The sequence below is a fragment of the Nycticebus coucang genome, chromosome 11, assembly GCF_027406575.1.
Source record: "Nycticebus coucang isolate mNycCou1 chromosome 11, mNycCou1.pri, whole genome shotgun sequence".
Lineage (NCBI taxonomy): Eukaryota > Metazoa > Chordata > Mammalia > Primates > Lorisidae > Nycticebus > Nycticebus coucang.
In genome coordinates, this window is record NC_069790.1 from 67,419,458 (window position 1) to 67,431,961 (window position 12,504).

General features: G+C 35.5%; 1 protein-coding gene across 2 annotated transcripts in view; it reads left to right on the top strand.

The window, feature by feature from the left end:
- The window catches only part of SEMA3A (semaphorin 3A), a 514,403-nt gene that overhangs the window by 295,070 nt on the left and 206,829 nt on the right, over positions 1-12,504 (top strand). The window contains exon 3 of one of the 2 annotated variants that reach the window (XM_053553821.1): positions 613-806. In XM_053553821.1, the coding sequence (XP_053409796.1) occupies positions 695-806 (112 nt within the window). In that variant the 5' untranslated portion in view covers positions 613-694. Of the gene's footprint in view, positions 1-289; positions 807-12,504 lie in introns of those variants that run through there. The other variant, XM_053553819.1, reaches the window with a different exon arrangement.

The following is a 12,504-nucleotide window of genomic DNA, read 5'->3' on the forward strand; positions in this document are numbered from 1 at the left end:
TTTATAGCTACATGCCTTTCACAGGCACGCTGGAGGGTTCTGCTCCCGGCTCTAATCTCTCCGAGATGGTTTTTGCATGTGTTGTGTGACAGGAGGGAAGGGGAGTGGGCTGAGCTTGCCTGTTCTCCCATTGTCAGCCAGTCTAGTGAGTGTTGGGAAAACCTGTCTGTGGGATCTTGTGTCATCTCTCCCTACATGTGTACAGGAGAAGTCCGCTCTGCTCACAGTCTCTCGCGCTCTCTCTCTTTCTCTTCTCGCTCGCTCTCTCCCTCTCCCTCTCTTTCCCTTTCATTCTGCTTCCCCGGAGCCGAATGAAGCAGAGAGCAGGATTAGAGTCCGCCACCGGCTATCAGAGGAGCTTAGATAAAAGGAACTGCTTCTTAAGCACCACTGCAGCAGCTCTTGTTAATTTTTTTTTTTTCTTTCCACACAACAGTTGTGCCTCATTATCCGGTGGTGCCTGGCTCAGATTTTTTTTTTCTCCTTTTTTGGAGGGTTTGAAGTTTCTGTGCTTCAGTGACTGTTACAGAAGAAGAGGTGTTAGTGTTGCCATGAGGTCTTGATTGTCTGCATTTATGAATGAAACTGACCTAAATCACCTGTTACCTCCAGTTTCCAGATTGTTTGAACTTCTCTGGCGGCACAATACAGGAAGGGAGACTACAGCAGCACAGGGACCTACGGCGTCTGCAGCATGGGCTGGGTGACTCGGATGGTCTGTCTTTTCTGGGGAGTATTACTTACAGCAAGAGCAAACTATCAAAATGGGAAGAACAACGTACCAAGGCTGAAATTATCCTACAAAGGTAAATCTTTATTTTTTCTTTTATTTGGCTAGCTTTGTAATCCTCCTCCCCCCCACTTTCATTTCATTCCTTGAACTCCCTCCCAACCCAAACCATCAAACCTTTAGTTTAACCTGGAAAACCTATGTGAACATTTGTATTTTGCAGACATGATTTAAACCTCCTTAAAAAAAAAAAAAAAAAAAAAGCATGTGTTTTGTTTGATATATGACAATTTAAATGCAAACAAAGAACATTTAATCACATTTGCAGAGAAGAGCTGTGTGCCCGGTTCATACCGATCCTTGTATCTCATGATCCGATCTTATGTTTTGTTAATTTTTCTGACTTGACTTATATGAAAATATTTTCAAAAAAATACTAATGCAAAAATTGTCTCTTTGTAGACGTGCATGCCTCACCTACAGTAATTGTTAGGATGAATTGCATTTTCTTAGTTTTAGACACTAAATGGTTAATAGTCATCATGAATATTCAGTTTGTTCAAATCTGACAATCAGATGCTTAACATAAGCAGTAGATCGTGGTTTGCCAAGAGAATATAAACTGGATGGAACAGACTAGTTTTCCACAGTGTGTTATGATTGTACAAAAGACTGTGTATTTGGCTAATTGGTGTAAAGCTGAAGTCTGAAATATGTTATTTAATTCCATATGTACTTCACTGAAAATTGAATAGGCATTTTCATAGAGAGTTGTGCAAACTTCTCTTTTCAAAGTACATGTAAAAACGGCCTTATCACATGGTACTTTATTTGGTTACAGTTTAATGTATGTGCTTTTTTATTAGAATTTTAAAGAGAATATTCTACATTTGTGTACATAGATTTTATAGAGACCTCCTATAAGGTAATGTTAAAGGAGATTACAAATAATATGTATATATAACTTCAGTGGCAGAAAATGTTGATATGACTCAGGTATTATTTAAATGGAGTGGAAGATTTAACTATTCTAACTCAAGTAGTTTTACTTCCTAAGGTGTTAATTTCTTCTGATTCTCAGATTTCTAGACTTGGGGGTGGGGCAGTGAGATGCTTTCATCATGCTTATATTGTAGCTTATAAGGTAAAAGAAAATTATGGAATCTATTTGGAGAGAAGTCTGTCTACTATACATTGTTGTTATGCCAGAAACCATATTTTTTAATTTTCACATAATGAAGAATATCTTTTTCTGAGTGCTCTAGGTGAATGAGGATCTCAAATAAGAAAGATGTAATGTTCATACTTTGAATTAGAAAATTAAATACCTGTTAAATATATTTATTTGGATTTAGTACTGATTACCTAAAATACATTGAACTGGAAAGTATGTTTGATTTTTGATATATTTTCTTGGTTATCAAATTGGGAACAGATTTTAAACAAAAACAAGCAGAGTTTTAATTGTGCTTTTTTTTAAGTCTTAAAATATCTTATAGCATTCATCAAACATTTAAATCTATTATGTTTCTGTTTATGTTTCTATTTAAATTATCTCCATAGTATATGATGTTATGACATCTGTGTTTTCATCAGTTTTGCTTCCTATTTTCACTCCTCTGGAAGGTGTCATCAAATTATTCTGAAGTTGATAGTCCACTTTCCTCCAAGTTTGTTATTCCTTGTGAGTAAGTTTTACCTACAACTTTAGTTCTGAAAGATGTGAGTGGCTATTGGCTATAATTTTAGATTAAGATATTTAAAATCATGAAATATATTTTAAAAAATCTGGCTAGATGTGTGTATATTTGTCTAGGTGCCAAATAAACTATTAAATAAAATAAGAGAATTATGTTTATTTTGTAAGAATGTCATTTCATGGTACTGAGCTCTCCATTGTTGAGAAGGCACTTGTACTGTTTATATATGACAAACAGGACGTTTAATTAGAGTACTTCTTTGTTGTGCACACATGCTTTAAACTTTTCTGATGAAACAAGCTTGTATATTGACCAGATTCGAATATTTTACATTGTCTTTATATGCTTTTCATAGCAGTAGCCTCTGGTAGAATCATTCTGCTTTCTTTTAAATCAAAAATTGTCCTGTTACTACGTAACAATTCAATTCATATTCCTAGAACTTGGCTGCTTGGTTAAATAGGCTGTGAAATAAACAACTGTAAGAAGCATGAAAGGAATGACCCAAGCAATTTTTTTTCCTGTCATTTTATTGGTCTGTCATTACCTTTCTGGATTGTGTACTTGCTTTGCTAAAGCAAGCACCTGGTAGCCAATTGTCAGCACTTAGTTTCCAAAGTATAATAGAGGTTTTTGTGTGTGTGTGTGTGTGTTTGTTACTTCTTTTTCCTCCTTAATTAGATGTCAAACACAGTTAAAACATCTACTGCCTTGCCTTTAAAAATATGCTAGCATGATTCATGAAGAGTTAAATCCCTGCCAACCTTAATTTCCCATGGTCACTTGTTTTCAAAGATCCACCATTAACTCTCTCATTGCTCAGGTTGCCAAGATGTAGTTTCAGGCCGTCTCTGCGCTCAGTGTGTACTGGTCATCTTGACTACTAGGAGAGGAAAGAGATTTGATATGTTCAAGAAAAAAGCAAAATAAGTAAAAATAAAAAAGTAGCCTTTGGAGTGGGTAAACATACCTATCTAATAAGATACCTCTTTACTTTCTAGGAAAAAGGAATTGAATAGATGTGTTCAAGACCATCTGGAGAAGTGATAATATTAGAAAAATGGGGGTATGCTGGCTTTTCCTCTAAACCAGTCTGATTTAGAATCCTTATGGGGGAAGAAAATGTGAGAACTCTGTAAATCTCAGCAGTCACATAGAAATTATCTTCAGGAAACATTTAATCAGAGATATGTTTGTCTTTTTAAATATATATAATATAGCTAGAATGCTTCAATTGAAAATTGGTTTATAACTGTTTATTTCTTCTACAAAACTAGTCAAATTTCACTTTTCTCATGAGCTACTAGAAAACATATAATAATCTTCCACTTGGGATATGTGATACATTGATGTCTTCAGTCAACTCTATGAATCACAAGAAAATAAATTAGGTTTCGGGCTTTAAATAAATGGCAAGTGTTCCATCATTCAATGTAATGGGTTTCTTCCAGGACAGCATGGGCTTCAGTTTTAGTGGAAATCAAAGACACAGGTAGGTCTCAATGTGTTGATGATCCTATGAACCTGAAGGTTAAAATCAGGGATTTTAACCTCCCTTCATAGACCAGACTGAGTAGATAGGACTTAAATAAATGGTAGGCATTTGAAAGGCTTTCCTTTTATATTTTCTGTATGTTTTTCCCTCCAGTGTCTAGTTGTTTAATTATTATAAGACCGAGATCATCAGTTCAATGGAAATGATCTCATATATATTTCTGATATCACAAGACAATTTTATTTAATTAAGGATTCTGAAGTAAAATTTGCAAAAGTCAGTTTCTTTACCTTTTGTTCAATAAGCTATAATTGCTCCAAAACCCAATATGAATAATGATTTTCTAAATAAACATTTTGACTTCATTTGATGATTTTCTTTTATCAAAGCAGTGTTTATAGATACACACCTATACATATGCATATATATGAGGTATACATATACATATATGCAGGTAAACACATACATACATGTGAATATATAAAAACTGAACTTTATAATTAAGATAGTAATCTCATCAATATACAAGTTTTCATAACAATAAAATTCTTCACAAATAAAGTTATTGGTTAAAATACTGTATTTTAAATTTTATACACACACACAAAAAATAGAGTTGGTGGAATCTCTTGAGTCCTATGGAAAGTTTTCATGGGTATCTTGAGTATTCACATAATAGTGTAGGTTAGACTTATACTAAAAATCTCCTTATATCTAAAGTGGAATGTTTCTAGAAAAAATGGGGTGGGCAGGACACCAGTGCCAGTGTACATATATGAGCACACACAGACGTATGTGTAGAGCAAAGAAGCCATCAATTCTCTGTGAGATACCTTTTTCTCAGATAGTCACTGTATATTGGGTATCAGGTCTCTGACCAGCTGATTCTTTTTTTTTTTTTTTTTTTTTTCACTAGTTTTGCAACCGCGGAAAAGCGACCAGCTGATTCTTAATTAATATGACCTTTTCTTCTCAAATTTTATTAACATTATATACCATATTTTGATTCTGAAATCTTGAAATCTAGAACCTTTTATTCATCTATTCAGCAAGTATGCCTGCCCTGGCCAAAAAAAAAAAAAAATGAACAATGAACATAAAATAAAACAAAATGCACATTCACACATCTTGTGATTCAACACTGGTCATATCACATGAAGGCTAGGGAAAATCTCCAATCTGTGGCTTCTCTGTTTAAAGCTACCACCAACCAGACTGGCCTTGGAAATAATAAATTTATACAGTATAGACTTTAGCAACAGAAAAATAACAGGGTATAAAACCATCCCATGTAAGCCTCTAATCAATCAACTTTCAAAAATGATAGTCTATATTCATGTAAATGGTGAATACTGAACAACTTTTCCATTCTAACGTTTTGTATTTTTACTCTTCTTGTGAATTATTTCCAATACTACTATTGTTAGTAACAGGAAATACCTACATATTTAGCCAATTAGTGGATGTGTAGATAGGCGACATCAAATTTATCTTTGTTTTCTGATTTTTAATCATCACACATAAATCAACATGTAACAACATGTATCATGTTTTCAGGGTTGTGTTTTAGAGTTATTATGAACTTCATAAGTTGTAAGAAATTGTGTAGTTTAGCTTCATCCCAATTTTTCTCATGTTTTCAGTGACACATGTACGTATCATAGAGTCAAAGGTCAAAATATTACACCTTGACAATTTTGACGAATTTTAAAATCGAAATTCAGGACCATTCTGAATAAAATTTGTACCTCAGTTTTTATAAAACTCTTCAAAATGACCAACACTAAAATAAATTTTGTATTGATCATTAACACCTTTTATTTACAAAGTCATGATATCACATAGTGGAGAGTTACATATTAATCAGGTAAGGCATTGCTTTTATGAAACCTTTATTATAAAACCTACAATAAAAAGATCTATGGATGCCACATTATAGGTCAAATCTTCAAACTCATAACAATATTGAACTAAGTTTCATGTATGGAGTTAGGGATCATTTTAAATAAAATCAGTAGTTATAAACATTGATTAGAACGAGTGTGAATCTTGGGATGGCTTTTAGCCCTTAAGATTTCTAAGGTACTATTAAAAGGAATTATGATTTGCAGTTCTATGCTTCCACTAATAGGTGGCACTAGCAATTTGTGAGAGCTCTTTCATTAGTTTAGAAATGGGCAGGCAGCTAGGATAAGTACACACAGGAAAATGTGAGGAGGACAAGTTTGGAAAACTGGCTTGAGAGTCATGAGATGCACCAGACAGAAGCATTAATTAAATGGAATCTGTTAAAGCTGTCGCTGTGGTCTTTGCGTGCATTTGTTTGTACATATTAACCCGGAAAAAGTAAATGGTTGTAAGTAAAGTAGTAAACACATACCCTGTAGTTTAAATGATAATTTATATTTGAGATGAACCTGTGTAATATAAAATATTTGAGATGAACCTGTGCAATACCCTACCATTAGAATGATGGAAGGATATTTTCATGTGACTATGTATTAAAGATTATATATCATAATATTTACATAGGTAAATATATCTGTGTGTGTGAGTGTATGTGTCAGTCATAAAGTGTGCTAAGAGTCCTTACTAAGTCTTCTTGCCTAGGGCACATTATTGCCATCAGTTGTAATTGGAGAGTAGCTGGGTAAGAAAATGAAATAATACTTAGAAAATTGCATTTGGTATATATTTTTTTAAAAATGACTACCGGTACTTTTAAATTTTCAGTTGTTTTCAATTGTTACCATAATTACACATATGGAAGAATCACTAAATTCCATCTGACACGAATAAGTCTCAGTGTCTCCAGCTACTATCTCCTTCTATTGCCAAGACATAAACATCAGTATAAATACAGAATTCACACACTGTTTCCAAGCAGAAACAAAGCTGGACTCTGTCAAACCAAGGATAAGAAAATACACAATTTATACTTGAATTAGGGAAAGAAGATACGCAAAAATAAAATTCTGTTGCTAAATGTGAAGAATAATGTGGTCTCAGTCTTTTTTTACAAGCTGACTGTAAAACGTAAAGGGACCACAGATTTTTAAAGAGTCCTGTCATCTCCCAAATAAGTCATTAAATCTGCCTGTCAAAGGTTCTCTCGCTTGGACAGACGTGGCGTGGGAAATGATCAATGTTGAAAAATCTTACAGTAACTTGATGTACCGCTGCAGTAATAACGTGTCTTTAAATAAAATACAACATGGCCCACTTGAGTCTTCATCAGCAAAAGTTTAGTTCAGAAGTTTAGTTCTAGTGAGTATGTCCAATAGCTTCTTGAGTCTGTGAGACAACTTGTGTGAACCTTGTTTGTTGTGCCAGATTATGAGGGCTTCACGACTAGATATGTAGTATTTTCATCTTCCTATTCTCAGTGTCTAGAAAAGAAGCACTCGTTTTAGAATGCTGCTTTGCTTTACATGGCATACCTTGTTTTTAAATCAAAAGTATGCCTGCTAATCAAATATAATCCATTTTATATGCAAAAGAATGCAAATGAATTTGTTATAAGTAAATTGTATGTTATCATATCAGAGAGACAGTCAATAGAGCTAGATTCTAGGGTAGGAGGGTACCACTGAGGCACTTAGGCGGGTAGGAAGGGTGTGAGGGCAGGGGTCTCGCCACAGAAAGTCTTCTGAACCACCTACTGTATGTCTGAATCAGAAAGTATCCAGGTCATTTTGTTTGCGTGCAGGCAGGAGATGGAAAATACGCAGTGGATACATGTTGGAAGACGCTATAAACCAGATTGGGAAATTGTTTCCTTCCCTTAGAGGATACCCTGTTCTTCCTTATACCCTTATCACCTCATAGTACACGTAGCCAGAAAAGAGAGGTTACTGTAAAAGCAAATATTGGCTAAAGGTAAAGGATCATATCTCATCTTCAGTCTCATTGTATTTGAATATTTGGGTAGAAGTTGAACAATTTAGATCGACTGTTTCTCCTTGTCCATGTCCTTTGGAAGATCCTGACTTTGCTCTCAATTTGCTGAGAGAGAGTGTTTCCGAGCCATCTTACTTCCTCTCTTACACTTAGTCAAAAGCAGCAGTTGCTCATTTCCTCTCACACTTCATCTCTGAGTCAGTCTCTTTCTCCCCTTGACCTTGTGTTCTGTGGCCTGGGAGCACCACCCACTTCCACCCTCACGCTCCCTCGTCTCCACTTGCACAAGAGAGTAAATGTGATAGGAAATACCACAGGAATCTGTGCTGAAGTGTGAATACACAAAGTATAGGGTGCGTTATTGCTCTTAAGATCCTGAACTCCTATCATTGAGAGGGTGCATAAAGATAATGCCAATTTCCTTAGGCCTCTTCTATATGTGTGTAGGTCTATAGATGAATATTAGAATAACACGCCTTTATAATATTTAATAGAAATTTCTTTAAAACATATATGTTATTCTTGTGACAGGTAAAAATAGCATCAGGAAAAGACAATAGGACAGCTACCAAGAATTGTTTTATATAAATCCTACCTAGTAAGTGGTATTAAAATATTATTAATATCTAGTCCCAACTGCTTAGAAATATTTTGGGCAAACCTAAAACAAAGTTGTTTACACCTGAAGTCAAATCCAGGATTTATAACTACTTCTGAATCTTTATTATGTGGGTTAGAAATTGTAAATTGATCTTCAAATTTGAAATTTCAAGAGAATAAACCTCGTTATTATCCTGTAAGAATCAGTGTTAATGAAGCTACGTTTTCATCAGCTTTGAAACTTTTAATTACTTAAAAAATTAGTTATCATTATCCCTACCTGCATTCTGTATATTAGACAGAGATAATGCCACATAAGTTACCTGTCAGATTTGTTTATGAAGACTTTTTTGGAAAAAAGGATGTAGTAGGACTTCTCAGGAAGGCACTATCACACCTACCTAAAGACTTCAGGGGACTTTTTAAAAAATGAAGCACAAGGAAATGAGGCTTAAATGATAAGAAAAATGCAAAAAGGTAAAAGTAAGGAGGAATGGTAACCCCTGCTATAATAGACTGTTTCTTTGTGATTTGATTTTTTTTTAGGAGAGCAAAGATATATTTTAAGTAATTTATATAACTTAAGCTGTAGCTTAGCAGGCCAGGAACTTCCTGGAGTTGCCTACTTATGACTGAAAATGACATCAAGAGGAACAAGGGGCACATAAAAACTTTCTACTGTGGTTCCAGAGTCATTTGGGTTTATCGATCTCTCTTTTTTATTATTATTATTATTTTTTTTTTGCAGTTTTTGGCCGGGGCTGGGTTTGAACCCACAACCTCCAGTATATGGGGCTGGCGCCCTACTCCTTGAGCCACAGGCGCTGCCCTATCTATCTCTTCTTTAGAATTTATCTATAAAATATACTAGCAGGCTTCTTTCTAACTAAAGGAAAAAGAAAAGTGAGTTGAGTTTGGTTATCCAGTATACAAAACACTATTACTATAGTTTCTTGATACTATAAAATATGCTGATTAGAACATAGGGTTCTCCTTGTTTTTCTGGTGGACTCTTTCTCTGCTTTAATTATTATTTCTTTAATTCACCAAGTTGTGAAAAGAGCAGTTTTCATTTTACAAACATGTTGGCTTTCAATATGAAGATCCGGGGCATCCATATCATGCGTGTCAGGAATTGAAACACCCCCGCAACTCTACATTCCTGTTTTATGCCACATACCTGTAAATGCAAAGTCACGTGTTGCATATTCTTTCACCCCCTTAGCACTTTGATTTTCTTCAGGATGTTTCTCTGGCTTACATAAAAAAAATTAGTTTCGGAACAAGCACACTAGTCAAGTCTTAGAACATTTCATAACATGTTAGACAAAGTTGTGGGTTGATGGTATCTTGCAAGACAAATTAAAAAAAGTCACTTCTGGAATTTTGGTTATAAGAGTATATAATTCCTTGTGCTTTCAGAATCAACTATAGATGCTACACACCACTACACAAGGTGGTGTGTTTATATTTAGCATATATGATTGTTTGTGTGCATCTATAACTGATAAGAGTGCTATTATTTTTCTAAATAATATTGCATTTAATTTGGAATATGGAAAGTGTAGTGCCGATCAGGACTGGGTTGAAGGGGTTGGGTGGCAGTGTCTCCCTTGGACTGGATTAGGTCTCAAGGGGCTCAGACTGGATGTGGCCACCTGTCATCCATGGTTCATCTTTCCAGGCATCTTCTATTTTCAATGCTGCTGTCTAGCCGACTTCTCTGCTCTCTTTTGGCCACTCTACTCTGGGCAATACCAAGAGGCCTGTTTCAGCAGCCCTTCCCCTGAGCCTCCTGGTCACCTTGACCCCACTCCACAGAGCTTAGGGTCTCGCTCTCAGGTGTGCAAGTAACATTTCTACCTCAGGTCCTTCTATCTCCAGTGTGCAAGGTTGGATCAGGCTGCAGATTCCCCAGTATAATAACAACCTTCTATCTTTTCAGGCTTGAAATATGTAATTATTAAAAAAAAAAAACACAAAACTCTTTCAGCACCCCCATAGCCCTTTCTCCAGCTTTTCTTTGGCAGTACAAATCTTCAATCTGTATCTTCTTAACTTATCCACATAAAATCTCATTTAGGCTAACCTTTTGAAAACAAAATCCTGATAATTCTCTCCTGTGGGGTATGAGATAAGTTTCCAGGCTTTAAAAATCAGAAGCCCTCAAGTTCTTCACAGAAGGAGGTTAGAAACCTTTTATTTTTAGCAGCTCCATCTAGAGCTGGGCTTACATGCTGGCCCAGAGCCATGGAGTTTCTGACTTGACACTGCGTGATCTTCATGTTCAATAGCATCCCAGAATTCTTTCGCTTCCCAAGGTGCCTATTCAGTACAGAAGTAAGCCTTCCTTTGCACACTCCAACAGTCTCTGCCATTCAATCTCCTCATCCAGACAAGTACTTAAGGAGGATTTCCAATGTAACAACAAAATTATACAAAATGATTGAAAAAAGTTTCCTTCTGGCACCTGTGAAGTTACTTAGCAAAACATGCTAAGTGCCTGTTTTGCCCACTGTTATTTCATCCGATCTAGATTCATAATTATCCAATTGGCTTAGCCCTTTAGCTGTCAAATTGGAGAAAGCTATCTACTCGGTGATAGTGCATCTGTCCACAACTATATAAGCATCATCACATTAATTTTGACAGAATCCATTTAGTGTATTTTGATCAGATTCCGTGTAAGAAAATAAATTTAGCGATGGTGTAAAAATTTGTTTCTTTAGTACAGATATAAGTCTGTGATATTGAGCTGTACCACTCATAACACACACCAGGAACATTTGCCCTCCTCAAGTCTCTGTTGTTCTTATTACACCATATTTTATATGGTTTAGTTTTCTTTAGAGATGGAGATTGTTGCTAAACATCTTCAGTGTGCCCTTTCATATAACCAGAGGAATAGCCTTTTACATTCTTAGAATGTCCAAAATCATGGCCTATATGCAATTAAAATATATTTGATAATATACACTGTTATTCCTTATTATTGAATGGTAAGTCATACTGAACTTACAGGATCCAATTCCTACTTACTGGCCTATTCAAAATTAATGAAGTTTTCAAATTTAACTACAGGAAAAAAAAAATTCACAAAGACAACAGGAACCTTATCACGGTGGTGAAAGCATCGGGTTGGCTCTGGCAATTGTAGGTATGAGGACTTTGGCGTGGCATTACCTTTCTCAGCCTCAAGTTTCCCTTCTCTAATGTGGAGAAAATAGCTACCTCATGGGAACTATTATAGGGACATCGATGCACGTGCTGGGTGCTCAATCAGAGCTTGATACATAGAAGGTATGCAACAACTAGTTATTCTCTGAGGCAGATTAATAATCCCACAGCTCCTGGTTTACAGTGTTTTATTTCTTTGAAAACATTCTCTAGCCATTATTTGTCTTGTGAATTTCATTCACAACGGTAATGATAAAAATCATAATTGTTCATTTGTGGTGTGCCTTCAAATCATGATAGTATAATAGTGTGAATATTTAAAAACTCAAAGCTTGTCAACATCACCTACCAGTGAAGATATGAAAAGGCTTTGTAACGTAGTGTTTAAAATAAAAATTGATAAAACAAACAAACAAACAAAAAACCCAAAAAGCTGAATCTAACCTTAGGTCTGTCAGTCCTGCACCTACACTTAGGTGAAGCTAAGTGTCTTGACTGTAGACCTGTTGCTTAACACAGTCGTCATTGTAATTTCAATGGGATCTATCTGAATGTATACATGAAGTTACTGATGGGGATGACAGGAGACCTGATTTTTAGGTCTTCTGGCTCTGAATACGGATTAGGCCAGGCTGAGCAAGGAAGCACCTGTTTCTGAGGGAAAGGGTTGGCTGAATTTCACAGACTGTAAGTTCCAAGTCATGTTTTCAGCATGAACTAAAACCAGTCATTTAATATTCAGTAAAAATAACCAGGAAGTGACTAGTTTTATTTGTTCCTGTACTTACAGCATATCCTCTCAAATGGTGTAATGGTTGCCCTGAATATTATTTTGTTATGACTTGGTCCATGAAGACACAACATCCTTCATGACAACTTAAGAAGTATTGAATCCACATAGG